We start from the raw sequence: 22,178 nt of genomic DNA on the forward strand, positions 1-22,178 counted from the left end.
ATATCAACTGATATATTAACAGCAGTGGCTCCTCAGCACTGGCCCCGCCTACATCAGCACCTCCGCACTGGCCCCACCTACATCCGCTCCTTAGCACTGGCCCCACCTACATCCGCTCCTCAGCACTGGCCCCACCTACATCCGCTCCTCAGCACTGGCCCCACCTACATCCGCTCCTCAGCACTGGCCCCGCCTACATCCGCTCCTCAGCACTGGCCCTGCCTACATCAGCTCCTCCGCACTGGCCCTGCCTACATCCGCTCCTCAGCACTGGCCCCACCTACATCCGCTCCTCAGCACTGGCCCCACCTACATCCGCTCCTCAGCACTGGCCCCGCCTACATCCGATCCTCAGCACTGGCCCTGCCTACATCAGCTCCTCCGCACTGGCCCTGCCTACATCCGCTCCTCAGCACTGGCCCCGCCTACATCCGCTCCTCAGCACTGGCCCCACCTACATCCGCTCCTCAGCACTGGCCCCGCCTACATCAGCTCCTCCGCACTGGCCCTGCCTACATCCGCTCCTCAGCACTGGCGCTGCCTACATCAGCTCCTCCGCACTGGCCCCGCCTACATCGGCTGCTCTTTCTTCTGTTGTATATACAGAGCTGAAGAACACATTTAGTAACTCTGCCTTCTCTTGATCCCCTGTGATCAACTCCCCATTACCACTATCTAGGGGTCCTACATGTTCAGACCTTGTCTTTTTAGCATTTATATACTTTAAGAAATTTTTGGGATTTGTTTTACTATCCTTGCCTTTCATGTTGTATTTTTGGTGATTTTATTACATTTTTACATATTTTACAAAGGCTGCAGATGTACCCTCAGATTTGTATTTTTCAAATGCCCTTTTTTGTCATATATTGCCCTTCTTATAGACGGTGTAAGCCATGTACTTCCCCTTTCCCATCCCTTGGTTGAACTTGATGGACATGTGTCTTTTTTCAACCGTACAAACTATGTAACTATGTGGGGTTCAATATTAGCCGTTTATACTTGTTACCTGTAGGAAGACATTTTGCACTATAATTACCCAAAGTAGATTTTAAAATCTCCCATTTATCATTTGTCCCATTATTTGACATTAGTTCTTCCCAGTCTATATCCTGAATTGCAGCCTCATCCTGGGGAAATCGGCCTTCCTAAAATGAAGTGTTTTTGCCCTCCCAGCCTGCGTTTGTTTTTTACAGTATAGGTAAAATGTAACTATATTATGATCACGGTTACCGAGGTTTTCACGAACATTGACGTTCCCAACAAGCTCTGCCTTATTAGCAATGACCAGATCCATAGGGAGCGTGGCCAGCTATGGGCGTGTGAGGATGTGTTTTTCTGAGCTCCTCCATCAGCTTACCTGCAATCAGCTAGCACCCAGCTTTTCTAATGGGGAAAGGCGTCTAAGAAGACCAAGGCACCCTCCTCTACACGTCTCTCATCCCCGCAGGGTGACATCGGGACGCTTTTCGGGAGACCGACCCCAATGCAACTGCGGGCTCCGGTCTGAGGCCCGGGAACAAGATGGCCACCTGGCATCTCCACTGGTGCTGCTCCAGCGCTCCGGGGTCTGTGGACGGACGTCTGCCGACCTCTCCCTGCATCCACAGGTGTCGACACAGAGGACACCTAGCTGCTCTCTCCGTTCCAGGAGCGTTGATGATGCTGGGCCCTGGACATCACGGACCACCGCCATCCAAGATGGCCGCCCGGATCTCTCCTGGGCCTGCTGCTGTGTCCGAACCCGCCTCTCCTCTTGGGGAAGCCCTGATTACAGGAAACCCTACTGCACGACCCTGTTGTCGCCCGGTCTGCCTCCGAAGCCGCCGCTTCTTCCTGCCATGTGTAAGCGCTTCCAAAATGGCCGCCAGCACTCACCATCTGAGACGCAGCGGCCGGAAACCTGCACACGCCCCTCTGGATTATGCATCCCTGCAGGCATCTCTTCCACTGCCTGCGGTCCCGCTTCCTGCAGCATCCACCTGCCTGTTCTCTGCACCTGATCTAGGCCCACCTGCACTGGGGGATCCAGGGTCCGTTGTCACTGACCCTCTGGACTTGCCTCGCCCTTCAACGGCTCCATTACAGGAGGCATCCTCTCCTCACCAAGAACTGTGAGTACGGAGGTCACAGATCTCATGTCAATGTGCCCATTGTTGCGCCCTCGGGGTTACAGGCCCATGTAAGCCATGCTCCTAGGGGTCATCCCCACGTGTTCCTCAGGCTCTTCCTGGGGTAGCCCCCTGCATGTCCAGCCGACCACTAAACCCTCGCTGATCCAGCGGTCTCCCCCGCACCATTGGCCTCTGTCCTCATCCTATATTCCTAGTCAAGGTTCTGACACCCTCGCCCCCAGTCATCTTGTTCTGGACTTTGCTCACAACCCGGACGATATTCTGGCTGTTTTCAGATGAAGTTATATCAGTCAGATGGCTCAAACGTTACCCACTAGGGCTGATATGTCTTCCTTTGCCAAGCAGATTGTGGATGAATGTAAGCTGGAGTTTACCCAGTTTCAAGCTGAACTTTCCTCACTTTCTACAAGAGTGGATTCCCTCGCGCACAACCGTGTCAATGACACTGCTACACTTGCAAATATGGAATCCATTCTGCAACAACATTCTGCTCAACTCTTTACTCTGCAACAACACCTGGATGATATAGAGAATCATAATCAGAGGAACAATCTTCGTATTCGGGGCCTGCCTGAGTCTACCGCTGCATCGGCTCTTTTCTTAGGTATTGTTTTTCCTGCTGTTCTAACATGCCTTCCCCACTATTTTCAATATATCTAAAATAATAGCGGTTTATATTATTATACGCTGGGGAGCACTGATTGCTCTTATGCGTAGCTGTCACCTTCCCCCTGTAGGTTCCGGAGCGGAGTAGTCGCATCTTGGTCCTTTGTGCTTAGCTTGTGCGGCAGTCTGTATTTTGCTGCCTTTTTTGTTGATGTTTTTGTTTTTCTTTAACCCCTTTAGGACGCAGCCCCTTTCAGCCTTGTGGCACAGCCATGTCACTTTATGTGGTAATAACTTGGGAATGCTTTTACCTATCCAAGCGATTTGAGATTTTCTCGTAACATATTGTACTTTATGATCGTGGAAAAATGTGGTCGATAAGTTCAATATTTATTAGTGAAAAACCCCAACATTTTGAGAAAATGTGCAAAAAAGTGCATTTTTCTCATTTTAAAAGTATCTGCTTGTAAGACAGGCCGTTATACCACACTAAATAGTGACTAATGAACATCCCCCATGTGTCTACTTTATATTTGCATCGTTTTTGAACATCCCTTTATGGACGTTACGAGGCTTAGAACTTTAGCAGCAATTTCTCACATTTTCAAGAAAATTTCAAAAGGCTATTTATTTCGGGGCCAGTTCAGTTGTGAAGTGGATTTGAGGGCTTTATATATTAGAATCGCCCCATAATTCACCCCATTTTAAAAACTGCACCCCATTAAAGTATTTAAAACAGTACTCAGAAAGTTTCTTAACCCTTTAGGCATTTCACAGAAAATAAAGCAAAGTAGAGGGGAAATGTACAAATTTCATTTTTTTCCCTGAAATTCATTTGTAATACATTTTTTCTGGAACACAGAAGGTTTTACCAGAGAAAAGCAATCAATATTTATTGCCCAGATTCTGCAGTTTTTACAAACATCCCACATGTGGCCCTAGTGCGGTAATGGACAAACACCGGCCTCAGAAGCAAAGGAGCACCTGGTGGATTTTGGGGTCTGCTTTTTTTTTAGATTACATTTTAGCCACCATGTTTGGTTTGAAAAGGTCTTGTGGGGCCAAAACAGTGGAAACACCCCAAAAGTGACCCCATTTTGGTTTTTTTTCTTTATCAAAGATTTTTATTTTGAAAATTTACACAATACAGCATATACATTAGTTTCATGCATTTGCAAAATTCACATACAGTGCACTATAACACTTCATATTACATAGAGTATCAAAGACACAGAGCAGCAGTAGGAGGTAGCCTCCTAATCAGCAAGCAAAAATTATACAAGAATGCAATGGAAACAACAGTCCCATAAGTGCAGCAAAGATAGTGCATTATTTAGGGGATCCAGTCCCCACAGGTGGGTAACAATTATCGCATATAAGTGCACTTTATACGACAAACTAACACAAGACAACAAAGGGAAACACATACGGATATAGCACGCAAAAAGTAGACTTTATGTAGATATTCAAAAGAGGCCATCCAGCCAGAGAGGTAAATCATCACCACCCCGGAATCCAGCCCACACTGCCTAAAAGTGACCCCATTTTGGAAGCTACACCCCTCAAGGAATTTTTCTAGGGGTCTAGTGAGCATTTAGACCAGAGTTTTTTTTTGCAGAATTTAGTGGAATTCGGCCGTGAAAATGAATATTAACTTTCTCCTTTTTCTCCCTTGTTGGAGATTTAGAACATGAAGTACGAGGATATACACAGCAAGCAGTTGCATTTCTGCAGTTTCATTTCTGTGTGGAACCACAAGTACCAGCGAGATATACACACACCAGTGGAAATTTGGATCGTTTTTTCTGCAGGCGATCTGGGGGGAAGGTCAAGCCCTTGATGGACACTTCAGACTTTACATCTACAACCGTCTGAGCTGTAAAAAACTATCAATCTGTCTCTGTTTTTTGTGGTGTTGAGGATTTCACCTCTTTTTTTTTACCTGCTCCGGTTGTTCATCTCCTTGTTGAGATATTTCAGTGAGTAGAGAGCAGAGTTGTATATTCGGTTGTTAGTCCTAACCATTGGTGGGCGTGCGTTCACTGTGATCAATGCCTACGCCCCTAATACCGGTCAGGTCCCTTTCCTTCTTCATCTCATAGACACTGCCCTTCCGGTTGTACGGGGGACTGTGATGTTATGCAGAGACTTTTTAATCTCACTTTAGATCAGACATTGGATATTTCTACTGGTCGCTCCAGTATTGCGTATAATTCTATCAAACGGGTGAAACGCGCTCTTTCACAGCTTCAACTCTGATGTCTGGCGTCTTCAACACCCTTCTGACAAAGATTATAGCTATTACTCTCATCCGCATGGCACCTACAGTCGCTTGGACTACATCCTCCAACACCATGCCCTTCCCTGGGCTGCTTCCCCGTCCATTGGCAACATATTAAGGTCTGATCATGGCCCAGTGTATTGTACCTTACACCTTCCTTTACTCACTAAAGGTCTCTGGTCCTGGAAACCTAATGAGTCTCTACTCCTTGATGGGGTCTGCTGTGCTGAACTGCTGCAAACGGTTGAGCACTTCACATCCGATCACGCCCATGATACCACATCTCCTGTGATGCAGTGGGAGGCCCTTAAACGTGTGCTCCGAGGTGTCCTCATAAAGCATGGGGCACGCCTTCAAAGAGAAAGGGCCCATTCCCTGAAACTTGCTCTCCAAAAAATTAGCTCCCTTTAACTGACTCACAAGCGTGCGCTTTCTCTTCCGCTCTTTACGGGAGTTACAGAATGCCCGACGTCTGTTTGACTCGGCTCAAAAGCGTGCCCTCCAAGTTTGTCGGAGCAAGTTTTATGAATTTGGTAACAAAAACGGACGCATGTTAGCCAGAGCGTTAAAGACTCAGTTGGCCCAATCCCATATACTAAATCTACCTCTGACCATGTGGTCCATACGATCCCCGAGATTGCGGACTGCTTTCACAAATTTTATTCTGACCTCTATAACCTTAGGCCCTACACTGTCTCTCTCCCCCCCCCCCCCCCCAAACCAGGCCTCTCCCCTTCTCCTTTCACGCCTTTGTCTAGTGAGATATCTGAGGAGATGGAAGCTGATTTCACCTCACTGGAGATCCTTGCACTTATAAAATTTGGCAGTGTACCCATCCGGTACTTTATAAAACATTGACTGACTGGCGCCACTTCTGCTCCAAGCCTTTAATTCTATCGCCCCTGAAGTCTTGGTCATCCCTAAATCGGGCAAAGATCCTCAGCTCTGCTCCAGTTATCGCCCCATCTCCTTGCTCAACGTAGACCTAAAAATCTGTGCCAAATTTCTATATAACTGGTTGAATAAACATCTCCCTAACTTAGTCCATGCAGATCAGGTGGGATTTGAGCCTGATTGGGAGACGCGTGATAATACCCTTAAAACCTTCGATATTATCCATCATGCCCAGACTCACCCGTCATGATCCTGTCTCTAGATGCCGAAAAGGCGTTTGACAGGATATCCTAGCCCGCCTGTCACCAAACTCTTCAACATATAGGACTAGGACCGTCCCTTAGAAGTAAAATAATGGCCCTTTATCATTCCCCTTCTGGCCAATTAAAAATAAACGGCTCCCTCTCTGCGCCATTTGCTATTCATAATGGTACCAGGCAGGGCTGCCCTCTATCCCCATTGTTGTATGTCCTCGTTATGGAGCATCTTATGGCCTCCATTCGAAACAGCATCTCCTAGGCGGGACAGAATATAAGCGCTCTGCCTTTGCTGATGACCTATTGGTTTATCTCAAGAACCCGCATATATCTCTTCCCTCATTGATGTCGGAGATGTCCCGGTTTGGAAGATGGTCCAATTTTAAGATGAACTTCTCCAAGTCTGAGGCTTTGAATGTATTCCTTCTACCCTCGACACTACCATTCCTCAAAAGTAATTTCCCCTTCTCCTGGCCTGATAGAGATATAACATATTTGGGTGCACGTATAAGCTCTGATCTCTCACAACGGTTTACCAATAACTTTGCCCCTTTACTAGGCAAATTTCGCACAGATCTCGCCTCTTGGCATAAAAGGGAATTCTCCTGGTTTGGCTGTATTAATATTATTAAAATGTCACTCCTCTCCAGCTTGCTGTACCTCCTGCAGACAATCCTTATCTCCATCCCATCCTCTTATTGGCTACTTATCCAACAATGTTTTGGATCCTTCATATGGCCAACGGGTCGTCCCCACCTGAGTAGGACAATTCTTACTCGCTCCAGGGATGGGTGGGGTTGGTCTGCCGGACTATTGTCTTTATTCTTTGGCGTCGGCACATGCTCGTGTCCTTGACTTTTTTCACAATCGTGAGTCTAAACTCTGGGTTCGTTTAGCCCAACAACTCTGTACTCGTACCCCATCTACTCTGCCTTGGACCCTGCCTGGGAATAGACAGACTCCCGCCTCCTTTGTTGTTTTACATACCCTCTTGGCACTGCGGTCCTCTCGGATAGGGGGCTCACTTGTTGACCCAATGGGTCCATTGACCCCTATTAATGACAACCCTGCCTTTCCTGCTGGGGAGGCACATTTCTCCTTCCTGGGTAGGTCTTCCACCAACCCCATGTAATTCACTCAGGTTCTCTCGGATTCCTCTCTACTCCCATTAGCCACCATCTGGCCAGCTGATTTGCCCTCACCACGTCACATATTTGAATACTCCCAGTTAAAACATTTCTATAGTGTTACTAAGTGCCAGGCTCACCTTTACTGGCCGCTTACTGACTTTGAGCGCTTAGGTGTTTCCACCCTGTCCCCTACACACTCTATAAACTACTCCTCTCCCGGTGATCCCCTCATCTCCCATCCTTCTACAAGGCTTGGGAGACAGAATTGGACGCGGCATTCTCTGAGGCACAATGGAGACGATGTTTCTCCCTCTCCTAGAAAGCTTCGCTAGACGTATGAGGTCAGGAAACTAGCTACAAAATTATCTCTAGGTGGTATCGGGTCCCCACTGCCCTGCATAAATTTGACCCATCTGTACCTGACACGTGTTGACGCTGTGGGGCGACCCATGTGACATATTTGGTGGAGTTGCCCCTCCTTGCGTAGTTTTTGGGAGGCGGTTTTTAAAATTATATTAGAAGTTACAGGGGTCTTGGTCCCTAATTCTCCCGAGGCGGCCCTTTTATTCATGTTCCCTATGCCAATACCCATTTACAAATGCTCCCTTATTATACACCTCCTCCAAGCTGCCAAATCTGTTATCTGCCGCAGGTGAAAAACTGCAATTCCTCCACTGTTGGATAATTGGTTTCAGGAGGTCGCTTTAATACAGCGATTGGAGCACCTTCTGGCTCATTCCTTGTCAGTTCCTCTCTTCTTCCACCTACTGTACTGCAGTGACTTGAGACAATACAATACCCATCCTCTCCCTTGCAACTTAATCTGAGCGGAGACTACATACAGGTGCGTGGGGGTTTGCCTTGCTCCAACAACGTCTCTGCCAGGTGCATGGCTGCTTCTTATTTACCCATGATGATCTGGAGTGCAGGTTCACCATGAACTCCCTTTGTCTCTCCTTTGTTTCCCATTCTATATTTTCTTTCCCTTCTTGTGTTTTTTTCGAGTAGTCATTTGCTTCCTGTGTTTGCGCTTACCTACTATTGCCACTGCATTTTCGGATGTATAGGAAGTGGAGTTGTTGTTGTCTTTTTATTTTCTCTTTTGTTATGCAATGCTCCTTTTCCTTTGTGCTTACTTATAGGTTGTGATGTTCACTCTCCTGTTATGGGCTGTGCCCTTATTTTTGGTGTTCTTTTTATTATGGGGACACATCTTCTCTGACTGTTGGTACTTGTTTGTATTTCAACCTTTAAACCCCAAAAAAAATAATGACCAGATCCAACAGAGATTCACCTCTAGTCGGGTCTTCCACAAAGTGGCCCATAAAATGTTCCTGCAACAGGTTGAGGAAATGTCTCCCCTTTGGAGTTGAAACCGAACCATGACACTAATTAATATCCTGGTAATTTAAGTCTCCCATTATCACTACAGTACCCGCCTGTGCAGCCCGCTCCATCTGTTTATATAGCTGAACTTCCATCTCCTCAGTTATATTGGGGGGTCTATAGATTATACGAAAAGTAATTTTTTTCAGTGTTTACCTCCCTTTCTAGTTCCACCAACAAGGTTTCAATCTCCCCACAATCTTCACCCACTATTGTCCCTTTCACACCCGCCTTCATATCACTTCTCACATACAGACATACACCACCGCCTTTTCTATTTGTCCTGTCTTTCTGAAAGGGGGTAAATCTCTGTAGATTTTAAGGCCAGTTATGTGAAGAGTCCAGCCATGTTTCAGCCACACCAACTATATCTATATTTTCTTCCAGTATCGAGGCCTCCAGCTCCCCCATTTTGCTTGCTAGACTTCTGGCATTTGTGAACATACACTTTAACTTGCCTTTCAGTTTTTCACTTTCATTCTTAGAAATGTGATTGGACATTATTTGAGCATTTTTATTTTCATTGCTGTTTTGTCACCAAAGGAACTCCCTATCCTGTTGTCTAGTCCTCTCCCCACATTCTGTTTCTCCCCCCACCAACATAGTTTGACCCCTCTCTAACCGGACTACCTCATTATTTTCTTCATTGGCCTCCCTCCTCAGCCCTAGTTTAAATACTGCGCCACCTCAGCTAGAATTCTCTCCCCCAGCACAGCGGACCCCCTTCCATTTCGGTGCAAATCATCTGCAGAATCCAGTTTGCACCCCAATGAAGTCAGCCAATTGCTCTAGGAACCCAAATCTTTCTCCTCTCCACCTAGACTGAAGCCATGCATTTACCTCCCTGAGCTCCCGCTGTCTTTCCTGTGATGCGCACAGCACAGGCAGTATTCCTGAGAATACGAGCTTGGAGGTCCTTCCCTTCCGTTTGTAGCCTAGTTGTTTCACCTCCCATTTATTCTGTTGTTGGTCTGTACATTGACCACGCCAGCTGGATTTTCACCAGACTCCTGTCTAAATTTGTACACCACATGCAGAACCCTGGCACCAGGGAGACTGCAAAGCATTTGCTCGAGGTTTTGTTTGGGTCCAAATTTTCTATTGGTCTTCCTGATAATAGAATAGCGTAGAACTACCAATACTCTAGCCTTACCTGCATTACCATCCCCCGACTAGTAGCTGGGCTGTTCTCGTGCCTGTTAGGAGTATATAGTTTTGGGTTTAGATCAGAGTCTGTGACCCCTGCATCATAGTTCCACTTTGTATTCGAGTTTGGAATGTGAGATCCCGGTTTGGGCTTCCTTTTCTTAGTCTCCTTTCTACTGGTCCAGATACTGTGCTGATTGTTGGGAGCCATGTCTTCCCCCTCCAGTTGATCCCCACAAACTGTGTTCTCAGTATGTTCTGCTCCTGAATGTCTATTTCCCATAGTGTTGCAGTTAGCTTTTTCTGAATGGTCTTGAAAGGCTCTAGCAGAACTTCCTGATCACATCTCCCCCCCCCCGCCGTGTTGTCCATGTATGTGTTGCTTAGCGTTAATGATGTACTCAGTATGATGTCTTGGTTTTAGCCGGTCAAGTTTGACAGATGAATAATAGAGGTTGCTTTTGTAGAAGATCCAATGAAGTCCCTACTCCCCGTCCCAACTCCAGCTTCGTAACTCCACTTACCACAAGCCACTTGCTCCAACAAGCCCGGCCGAGAGCAAGCTCCTAGAGAGTGAGGGTGCCACATTTAGACAATCTGAGAGCCTTCTGACCACTCCCCCAGGCCTGCAGTACGACATGAAGGAAGCAGGAAAAAACATAGACACTCATCAGTTCACATTCTGCAAAACCAGTTACGAGACACTCAAAATACCAAAAACCACTGCCACAGGAACCTATCTGCCCCGTCTCCTACAGAATCAAAGCTGCACTATGATGTCAAAACCAACAGGGGTTTTTTGGGGGGGGGACATCTCCGTTTAGAACAACTTAGAAACACGAGTCAATTAATGCCAATTAGTTTCTTCAAGACCAAGTAGGTGTGGGTCAGACATGTATGACGCTGACTAATCAGCATCATACACTTCTCATTGGTCCAGCGTGATTGGGCAGTGAAAGAAGCTGGGCTGGAACAATGAGCAGGGTATGACACTGATTGGTCAGCGCCATACACTCCTCTGGCCAACGCCCGGTTGGTCATGAAGAAACTAATTCGCAGTAATTGGCCCTCATTCATAAGGCCACACTATCAGTTTTGAGCAACTTTAATAACAACTCTGCTGATAGCCACATTACAGCACTAATCAGATTAGGCACAAGGTACTGCAATTAAAAACTGGTGACAGAGCCTCTTTAGGTCACAAAGTAACAAAAAAAACAGAGAAGACACTCGACCAACACAAGCAGATGACATGTCCCCAAAACCATCACTGCCTCACGACTGGATATAACAGTCGTTCGCTCGGTGTGCAATGCATTTAGTTAAGATGATGTTTTTCATGGCATTACTGACATAAATCACCTTGAGGAAGATATACTAATTCATTGGCAAGGACTGGGATGTGGAGAAGTTATGGAGGAAGAATTTCCCTATTCACGGTCGGTGCATGGGCCCTTAAGTATTTGTGCATCGTTGTGGTGCCCACTCTGAGGGTCTTCGGTGATCAGACAAGTTAATGATTTGTGTGTAAACTCCATCTCTTGTCATGTCATTGTTTCCACCACTCCGTGTGAGCGCGCTCCACACAGAGCCACTTCCTTTATACTCCCAGCAGTGCAGTGACTGAGTGAAAAGGTCTTTCTGACCCCGGTTATTTAGCAAAGTGCTCATTCTAGCCGGAGACGTACATTCATCTGAGTGCAGATAATAACATCAGGCCACATTCCTGGATCCCTTCCCAGTAGTCGTATTCTGTGTATTGGGGGGGGGACGGGACGGGACGGGACGACTCACTAGGTGGCCTCTATTCCTTGGCTCTCCCCAGTCCATGATGCGGAGGTCCCCGATACAGGCTGCTCTGTACACAGATAAGACGTTCCTTACTTTATATCCTGTCATGTTCTATTTGCCAGATTCAATATATTGTGTCAGGTTTAATTTCCTTGAACACAAACTGCAGGGTGAGGATGGAGTCCTACAATGTGAGGTTATCAATGGGCACCGGGGGATCTGAGGGGTAAAACGTCACTCACATCAGTAATGGAGCAACGTAAAGGAGTTCTGCAACCTTATAATATAAATGTCCTGTAATGTACGGATATATAATCTGACAATAGTTATCAGGGCAAAGTGTCATAAAATGGCCCAATATATCATGATTTCACTGGTGGCAGCACGGCCAATGATGATGATGGGTGATGTACAGTATTACTGTTAGAACTTGATATCCACACCCGATGTTGGTCAGTATGGAGACAGGTGGAGCTGTCGGTTCGATTAGTATCCAGCAGTGGGTGGAGAGCTCTAAATTCCATTAATATACATGAGATCATCACTGTATATAACATGTATTTACAGGGACAGATGCCGCAGGGTAAGGCCCAATTCACACAACAGTAATTACAGACCCATTCATTTCTATTGAGCATGGACAAATCTCCGTATTTTTTGAGAAGGGTGGCCGTGCTGAATTTTTGGGATAGAGACTGTCCTATTCTTGTCAATAATTATGGCACGGACTCTCCCATAGAAGAGTATAGGCGCTTCCTTAAATATGAACGGCCACGTTGCTATGCAACATGCTGCTAACATCATTTGCATACTCCCTTTTTTTTTTTTTTTTAGGGATAAAATACAGATCTTATTTGTGGATGACTATAGATCCGTATTTACAGATAGATGAAAATAGACAGTCATGTGCATGAACCCTTAGACTCATGTACTGACCATCCTCCTTGTCTCAGCGCTGGGAACTCTCATTGGTCTGATTTATATTGATCCCTTCTTTTCTAGGTGGTGATATATTGATTAGCGCTTTATATGAAGATTTGGATAGTAGATGTACAAACACTCGTTTTTCTATAACTTTGTCAATAAACGTTCTATTAAAATCAGAGCAGTAAACCCGTCCCGATCTAATACTTCTCACCCTTGAGGTTGTTACAATAGATTAGACATCCTCTGTGAGTGAACAGCCCGGCCTTCTGACGGATACATTGTAACAAACATTCCATACAGGAGAGCTTTGAGCTGTTCGTGTGTAGGGCAGAACAATTAATCAGAAAAAAACAAAACGTAATTCAGCGCAGATAAGAGTTTATCTTGCACCTTTATTTTTATTCCTCACGGCTTGAACTGTATCTGCGCCCTCAGGACACAGATAGAGTTTAATCCTATAGTATAGCAGGAAGCCGTCCGTCCCCCCCGCTCCACTATTCATTGTGTAAGATCAGGCGGTCACGGCCCAGCACAGATGAGCGCGATGATGTCACTGCCTCGCGCCTGTTTGTGCCGAACCATGAGCGACTCAGCACCCATATTCTCAGAGTCCGCTGGACTTCTACCATATAACGGTGTTTCAGGCATTTTGGTGGTCCACGGTGTCCTCAATACCCACCCCATTTACTCGTTATTTCTGCCTCGATGCCTGCCCTATAAACGTCCTTTTTAGCCTCAATGCTCGCTCCAATTGTGCATACACGGATGATGGATTTACAGGAATTATGGGGTTATATACATCATCCCTGCATATACTTTTGGCATTGGCACTGTTCACTCACCGTGGCACGTGGGTGTTGAAGCTAAACAAGAAGTAAATGGGGCGGGCATTGAGGACACCATGGACTAAGTCCAGTGGGATCTGAAAATGTGCGCTGAGCCACATAGACCGGAGGAGCAGAGGGATCTCCACCACTCGTATGTATATTCTTATTAGGCACTATTGGGGCGTTATATGGTGTGTGGGCAGTGTCAGGGGGTATATTATATACAGCAGGCTCAGGGGATCTATATTAATTCTATGGTGTGGCTGAAAAATAATTTCTTAATAGTGATTTTGATCGTTCTTACTCATGTGTTTAGCTCTCAGATGATTGTCTATACTGAAACCTTATAGCACCCTCCGCTGTGAGAGCACAGCTAGGGTAGGAGGGGTCTTTCAGCCTCTGGATGTAAACAATAATTTTTCCGTTCACTGATAGTAAGTGGAGATCTTGAAAATGAAGAACCATTAAACACAATGGGGAAATTTATTAAAGAGGCTCTGTCACCACATTATAAGTTGCCTATCTTGTACATAATCTGATCAGCGCTGTAATGTAGCCTAATCGGCTTGCTGTCAGTGAATAACTGACAGGTCTAATACATTGCACTACATAGGCCCTCGGGGAAGAGCCTGATGTCCCTGTCCATATATGGACAATGATTTCAGTTTTACCAAGGCCGTAGTTCCCGGGCAGCGTATCCCACTAAATGCAATACAGTGGGATATGTTTGCAGACTGCCATTGGAGTTATACGTTGGGAGTCCCGATGTATACCTCCGACAGAAAGCCAAAAGAGGGCTGAAGTCTGGCTTTCTTATGCCCGTCAATCAAGAGCCGCAGGAGTTAAGTTGCCCCTATTTTAGAAAGATACAACTCTCAATACATTAGGGGCATCTCTGGCTGTCCATGCGCCAGAAATCAAAATCTACTCCATCAATGAGACTTTTGAGGCATTTGCGACTTTGCTGCGCCAGAAAAACCAGCGCAGAACAAAGAAAAGATTCCCCATTAGAAAGCTGCAGAACTTCAAAAACGTTAACCCTTTCATGTATCATTGAGGTTTCTTGTTTCAGCTCCTGTAAAAAGAGGGCAGCCTACGAGTTTTGAGAAAATGAAGGATCATACAATGGGTATTGCAGTGAGCGGGGCCGCCTCATGAAAGAAGAGCTGGATGATTATTGACAATCCCTCCCGCAGACTACAGTCTGCCTACTGTGTCGTCCTGAGTTTTATGAATGTTTTCACACAGAATCTGTAATTCTCCTTCCTCACAACCACTGGTCTATCTCCTGCTGTCTGCTTGGAGCCGTGCATACCCGAAAATCAGCTTACGCTGCATCACTGTGTCCGTTTCTGCGGGTGTCTGGCCTGGAGATTGTCCGCAGCCCCTCATCTCACACATCAAATCTACCTACAGGACATACGAGCCGGACCAGCAGGAAAACGTTACTGGTTTGTGGTGTTCTCGGCTCTGCCATATTGACCATCAGCCCAGGAATCATGCGCTTTTGTATTTACAGACTTGATGTGAAATGCTGCTAATATTAAATATAAATTTGGTTTAATAAATTAATTTGCATTTCTGTAAATTGCGTTTTACATCAATAAATCATTTATAAATATTGTCCAATTCTCTACATTATATCTACACTTCAGTGTAATAAGTCGTCATTATCGGATCCCAGTAAGATTTTCTCCCAAAACAAGTAATTAAATAGCTGTTTAAAGGGTATGTTCACGTATTAGCTGCGGATTTTGGCAGGGCTGCATAGAGGGGTAATATTAGCTTTTTTGTTTCTAACTGTTTTCCACAGCGGAGAAACCGCCTGAAAATCTGCACAATTTGTTGCAGTTTTTCGGCTGAAATTCCCTGAGGGTTCTAGGTCGGATACACTGCGAAAAGTACGCAGCGTAACTGCCATGTGTGCACATACCCAAAACCTGCAAGGATTGAAGGCAAGAAACCCTCACACCACTTGCGCACGACCGAGTTCAGGCTGTGAAAAACGTCCGCGTGTCGGTCGCATTTCCCGGTACAGGTGAACGGGACCCCTGCCCTTATAGACATTTTATGATGCCAGGAGCCCCTGCCTCCCACAAAACTGCTGTTCTGTACTTTATCATTTTGTTGTGGGGAGGCAGGGGCTCCTGGCGTCATAAAATGTCTATAAGGGCAGGGGTCCCGTTCACCTGTACCGTGGTCGAGCTGGGAAATGCGGCCAATGCGCGGACCGGTTTTTCAGTGCCCGAACTCTGTCGTGTGCTAGTGGTGTCAACACGAGATCCAGCTGTCGAGGACAAGGACCATTAATTTACGTATTCAAAACCGCACATGCACCACTAAAATAATTCTATATAAAAGACCTATTACATTCTATAGGACAGGGACCGCTGACCATAAGAAACTACACTCTAGAATCCAACATTTACATCATGAATAACAATATATAGATATAAATTTGGGTTAACCAGCAAGGACAGAGGCCTCGATTTTCCCACAGAAACCTATAGAGAAGGCTGGGTTGACCTATCTCCTGTGAGCTGCTCCGTTCTATGGCTTATCTCTTGGTACCACGGGGTGCCGTCTATGGACTCAGCGGGGCCTAATTAGCCAATTGATAATCCCTGATTCCACATCTCCGCTGCAGGGGCCTCCTGTGCTCACAGATGAAACCTTTGTAAAGTTTTATATAAGCAAATATCTGGCCACCATCCAATCCTATAGGATAAAACACCAGCTCAAGCCCCTCAGCTAAGCAGCGCTCAGGATATCCAGGCAGATCAGATTCCACGTCGGTCCTTACTAACAACTTGCTTTGTGATTAAAGTTAGAAGCTTTTATAACCTCCACTGCGACATCAGCCGACGTGTAAGGGTATGTGCACACACACTAATTACGTCCGTAATTGACGGACGTATTTCGGCCGCAAGTAGTGGACCGAACACAGTGCAGGGAGCCGGGCTCCTAGCATCATAGTTATGTACGACGCTAGGAGTCCCTGCCTCGCTGCAGGACAACTGTCCCGTACTGTAAACATGATTACAGTACGGGACAGTTGTCCTGCAGCGAGACAGGGACTCCTAGCATCGTACATAACTATGATGCTAGGAGCCCGGCTCCCTGTACTGAGTTCGGTCCGGTACTTGCGGCCGAAATACGTCCGTCAATTACGGACGTAATTAGTGTGTGTGTGTGTGCACATACCCTTTACTACAGCCGTGTTTAACATGGAATTGTACAACCATCAGATGTCTTCATGAAACAGACGCACTTAGATCAAGTCAATAAGTGCAGCCAACATGATGATACATTCACAACCAATTTTTATTTTTTATGGTCTCAATGCATCTAAAGTTTAAAACTATGCAAATTTGTCTTGATTAAAAACTTCCTACCATTTTTTTTTACAGCTCCTACACAGACTATGCATCTCCAAGGTAACAGACAACAAGCAGTGTAGTCTGATCCTGCATGTAACATCTATGGCCGCGGCCCGTCGTTCTGACTTACCCTCTGACGGCCGCGGCCATGGACCTGTGAGATCTCGGCAGAATCTCCCTCCTAGGAGACACCGGCACTCACTTCCTGCTTCAGAGACTGCCTCCTGCAGGACGCGCGTGCCCACACAGCCTTAAAGGGCCAGAGCGCGCACAATTGCAGGTAATCTGCAATCAGTCCAGAACGCTGCTGGACTATAAAAAGGGCTCTGCCCTCTTGATCACTGCCTGAGCGTTGTTGCGTACCTAAAGTTTGTCTTGCAAATGGTCTCCTAGTGTTTTCCAGTTCCCAGTGTTACCCGTTCCTGCTGCCTGTACCTTGTATCCTGTGCTACCGCGCCTCTGGTCCGTCTAGAGTTTAAGTCGAGCTGTGTCTTCCGCTGCATCTGCTCTGTTACACCCACCAGGTGTCTGTCTGTCTGCTGCCGGAGCCTCATCTTAAGCCTGAATCACCGCTACTCTCTACTTTGCCACAATTACCCTTTCTGGACTATAGACATTGTATTGTAACTGGTTGGCCAGCTGCCTATCCGCCACCCGGTACGGCCCAGTGGGTCCACACCCCGCACTGTGACACTGCAGTCATATTCCCTTCTATCACTCCTCTACTTCATAGTAGCCTACACAACATATGTTAAAGTAAGGGACAAAAGAAAGGAAGGGACGATGCTTAACGGCTTATAAACTAGAATATTACAATGATGTTTTCAAAGCAGGACCCCGTTTAATTCAAGGTTCAAGTGCTCAATTGCAGCCGCTTTACATAATATATAGGGATTATGCGGAAGAAGGAAACACCAAATATATCATCAGATCTGCTTTATCATCTGGGTAATTGTACAGATAATCTGCAGACTACAAACTAATCTACCATTAACATGCTGTGTACAGGTTATATAAAGTGGAGCGACACAACAACCATAATGAAGAAACCGCCGAACCTCAGAAAACATCCAGTCTTTACCGCGGTTTGGCTCTGATCGGGATAAAGCGGTTTACAAAAGAAACCAATGTAAGAAAATGATCCTTGCGCTGCTTCTATGGAAACTGCAATCACTACAAGATTCTACAAGTGCTTTCTGATGCCACAGATTCCCTCAAAGATCATGGGGGGGGGGGGGGGGGGAAACCCTGCAGGGGATAGGGCATGCTGTGGCTATAAAAAAAACTGCAGCATGCCCTAAAAAAAAGCACAGATTCTAACTGCATTGTATGAACAGGATTATAGCTAAGCGTCCTCGCTCATGATAATGCTACATGTGTGGTAATTTACATCATGAAAAACAAACTGGTACAGGCTGTAGGAGATTGGAAGGAAGGCTCTGCTTTCTGATTGATTGTTTCTTTTTTATATTGAATGGAACAGCGCTCCTGCTGTCCATGGGTAGGTCAGGTATTGCAGCTCAGCCCCATTCAAGTAAAAATTAGATACCTGGACAAGAGTGGCGCTGATTCTGGAAGAAAAAAACAACACCCCTTCTAATATCATACAATTGTGACTCCCCTGCTGTGGGTAGATCCTTCTCTACAAGCGTCTCCTAGTTCTCTATTGCTGCAGGGGACAGTGCGGATTCTCTGCTGGATGCCAGGACGTCTTATACCGCAAAGCCTCCTATATGAAGCGCAGTGTATTGGCAGCTTGACCCTGGCACTAGATCATCAGTGGAAAACATTTCATACAAGAATAGTAGGAACATAACACACTTTTAATTTGGCTGCAGCACTGAATGTGTCACAGGGAAAGGTTCTAGGCAACAAGCGATGAGGCCGCATTGATCTTAATCAGTGGGAAGACATAGAAATCTCCCGTGTGATGCGGAGATCACATCAGCCGGGTGTTTGATGCACATTCCGGACAAGGAATCGCCTTTCAAAGTAAATATGACACAAGAAGAATTGATCATTTTCCCTTAAACGTGCATTTTCCATTTGCATCTTTGGATTTTCCACAGTTGGTTTTGTGGTGGAATTGGCTTGGAACGGAAATACTTTTTCCTTTTACCCACCTCAATAGCGCTGGGGGAGTGCGCCGTTTGATATTATGTGGTGATTCCACTTCTGTCCAGCAGGTGCAGAGGACTCGGATATTAGATATGGGACTCTCATATTCCTATTCTGGAAGACACAATGTACTGAACCAAACAGATCGTGCATGACAAACGTCCGCATAGGAGCCTCATCCACAGCAAAACCACAAACCCGATGTACTGAGAAGACCAGAGACGTGACATCCACAAGATGCAGATACTCTGTACTTTACACCCCCCTCTTCCCTGTAGAGCATCACTTTTATACAGGAATACACCCCATTGAGCCATAACTTTAAAACCATCTGCCTAATATTGTGTAGTCGCTCTCCTGCTGCCAAAACAGCCCTGACCCATTGAGGTATGGACGCCACAAGACCTGCAACCAAAACGTTAGCAGTAGATCCTTTTAAAGAAGAACTCCAGAGAAATCTCCCTCCGTTTGCTAACTAGGTTAGGAGAAAGGTAGTGACATTTATTCTCTTGCCAGTAGCTTTATTTTAAAGTTAGTTACTCCGTTCCGGGCCGCCGTTCGGTCACGTGACCTGCACTCTGACGTCTGGTCCACACAGCAGACACTGTAGGATTCAGGGAGTCAGTCTCTGTAAAGTGGGGCTTCCATGGATCAGACTACGCTTTCCAGGTGCCATCTGTTCCCCCAAAAAGGCGACGCTCACACACCCGACCATCCACTAACTTTTTCAGCAATTTGTTGTACAGTTTCTCTGCTGTGGGATTAGATCAGACAGGCTTTCCTTCACTCACCACACACATCAATGATCCTTGAGCCCCCATAATCCTGTCCCCAGGTTCTCCTTCCTTGAACTACATAATAAAAACACCCCGCAAGACCGGCCGTCCTGGAGATTCTCTGACCCAGTCGTCTACACATCACAATTTGTCTCCCGTCAGTCGCTCAGATCCTTACCCGCGTCCATTTTTCCTGCTTCCAACATCAAGAACTGACGGATCACTCGCTGCCTAATAACCCCCCCCCCCGTGTTATGCGCCATTGTAACCAAATCATTAATATTATTCACATCACTTCATATAAATGTAACCATAACATTTTAGGACACCAACGGTGAAAATATAAAAAAACATCATTGAGGTGGATTTACCACTGTGCCCGAATCTAGAATGTGCTGAAAAATGAGCCAAATGTTTTTGCAAATCAGCGCAATTTTGATGTTACTGGACACTTTTAAACGGGTCTAGAAAGGGGGCATGGCTTAACGGGAAAAAGCGGTTTGGCTTCCAGAAAGGGGGCATGGCTCACCCTCTTACCAACATTTGACGTAACTGTACGTCATAGTCGGTAGGGAGAGGGATGGATCGAGTTTACAGACTGAGATCGCTCCATACTCAGCAGGTGTCGGCTGTATGTTACAACTGACACTTTACTGTAACGGCCGGTATCTGGATTAAATCGGATAAAATGTATTTTTAGTGCCATCTATAGATGACTGTCAATGTCTGACCCTTTATAGAGCCTTAAACCAGGATTCAGAATGTTTGCTTCTCATCAGTAGAGTTGTTTTCTAGTTGGTTGAATGAGATGCCTATACCTATGGGTTGCACTAGAGCAAAAAGTATTTTTCCTTCTGGTGGAAGGCTATTTGGCATACTTTTTTTAAATTTTTTACTAGGATGCGGTGCCCTTAAATCTCCCTACCAGCTGGATTTCTGCAAAAATAATCTTCCAAGAGATCGTCCATAGTGAGTGGTTTTCTTTAGATGCAATTGCAAAATCTGGAGACTGCTACAAGGATCTGTCACTCTTTCTGTCAACAATAAGTGGCCATTGGATCAAAAACAACTAATGAAAATGTCTTTCCTAGGAGAGGTTGTGTGCGCCGCCTGTAATACTGTAAGGATTATCTCTAATGATTGTTCTTGACATGCCATTTCCAACAAGAATGGGTATGACCTGTAAGGCATAGGGCGGGCATTGTATTTTCTCAGTTTGGAATGTATAAGTGGTGCCAAGTCATGACAGAAGGGCTGGCACAAAGCCTGAACTTTACCAGAGGATCCACAAAATATAATACTGATCCAGGTAAAACAGTTATTGAGCTTGCCCTGGGCACTGACGGCAGTAGAGGGAGGGGGCGTCACTGTGGTCCCGTATAATACATTCTCCTGTCGCTGACAGAGATGAGTGCCCGCAAAGTGCCAATACACTGCCAACTCTCTACAATCAAGAAGAATGTTTAGTTTGGCAGAGTTGCTTGGGTTAAAATTACATATAATCTCATCTTTTATCACTTCCCATTCAGATGTCGAATGTCAAATTTTTTTTTTTAAGAACCAATAAACACTAAATGGGTGGTAAAGCTGCTTTAGCTGGTAATAAGACCCAGAAACAGATGGGCACGGGTATTTGGTCATACATGCCACTGGCTGAATAAGATAAAAAATATAGACAGATATGTGATACTCCGAGGTCCGCTCTCCAGCGCCGTTCTGCACATGCTGATTCGGTTCTTCTTTCTGCAGGATCCTGCTTCACCCTGTATGTAGCTATGACGGCTCCGTGCTTCTGCTTTGACTCCTGGCTTGTTTGTCTAGGTCTCCCCTGATTATCTGGTAATGACCTGACCTTGGTTTGGCTTCTCCTTCTATTTGATTCTTTCCGTGTTCACAAAAACACCTCACACCCTGTTACTTTCTATGTCTAGCCTGTTCTTCTTCCCAATAGCAACCACCAATCGGTAACTATATTAAAGGCTGCAGCCCTGGGCTCCAGCTGTGAAAGGCCATCTATTCACGAGGGCTGAGGGACGGGGGGATCACTTAGACTCGACAGCTTCGTTCAGCCAGTTGAAAGCTATTTGTGGTCGAGAAAGTCTGTTTCCTCCCCACGATTAACAAACAGAAATAAAGACCGAGCACAGATCATTAATAGACAGGGGGTAATAATGCAAACACGCTGCAAGTCACACCTGTCATGAAAGACAGCCTGCATTGATTTTGAGGGAATAACAATACATATCTTTTGATCTGCAATGTGTATTTAGTGAGGTTGGCAATACCAGTGACAAAAGAGGGGACTCCTTCAAGTGTGGCAAAGGTGCCAATCATATTGGTGGGCTATACAGGAGTGTTGCAGTAGTCTTACAGGGATAGGATAATGGCATACACTAGCAGTTTTGGCTGTATCATGAGTAAAGGTGTTATGAGCAATTAAGGTAGTGGGTAATGCAAAATTCTTTCCATGTTGGGTTTGAGGAACCAACAGAATATGGAGGAGAGCCATCAGTTAAACATCTTGGGA

The 22,178-nt window shown here is 45.8% G+C and overlaps 1 protein-coding gene and 1 long non-coding RNA gene across 3 annotated transcripts in view; one reads left to right on the forward strand and one right to left on the reverse strand.

Annotated features, from left to right (window-relative positions):
• CEP128 (centrosomal protein 128) overlaps positions 1–15,001 on the forward strand; it is a 134,824-nt gene extending 119,823 nt beyond the window's left edge. Inside the window, exon 25 of the mRNA XM_075844463.1 lies at positions 14,450–15,001. Within this exon, the coding sequence (XP_075700578.1) occupies positions 14,450–14,535 (86 nt within the window). The 3' untranslated portion in view covers positions 14,536–15,001. The remainder of the gene's footprint in view (positions 1–14,449) is intronic.
• The window catches only part of LOC142664971 (uncharacterized), a 181,512-nt gene that overhangs the window by 37,218 nt on the left and 122,116 nt on the right, over positions 1–22,178 (reverse strand). Inside the window, exon 3 of one of the 2 annotated variants that reach the window (XR_012851429.1) lies at positions 10,357–10,458. The exons of the other annotated variant lie outside the window; for it this stretch is intronic. This is a non-coding gene — a long non-coding RNA (uncharacterized LOC142664971). The remainder of the gene's footprint in view (positions 1–10,356; positions 10,459–22,178) is intronic. 2 annotated transcript variants of the gene reach the window in all.

Source organism: Rhinoderma darwinii, chromosome 12 (assembly GCF_050947455.1).
Source record: "Rhinoderma darwinii isolate aRhiDar2 chromosome 12, aRhiDar2.hap1, whole genome shotgun sequence".
Lineage (NCBI taxonomy): Eukaryota > Metazoa > Chordata > Amphibia > Anura > Rhinodermatidae > Rhinoderma > Rhinoderma darwinii.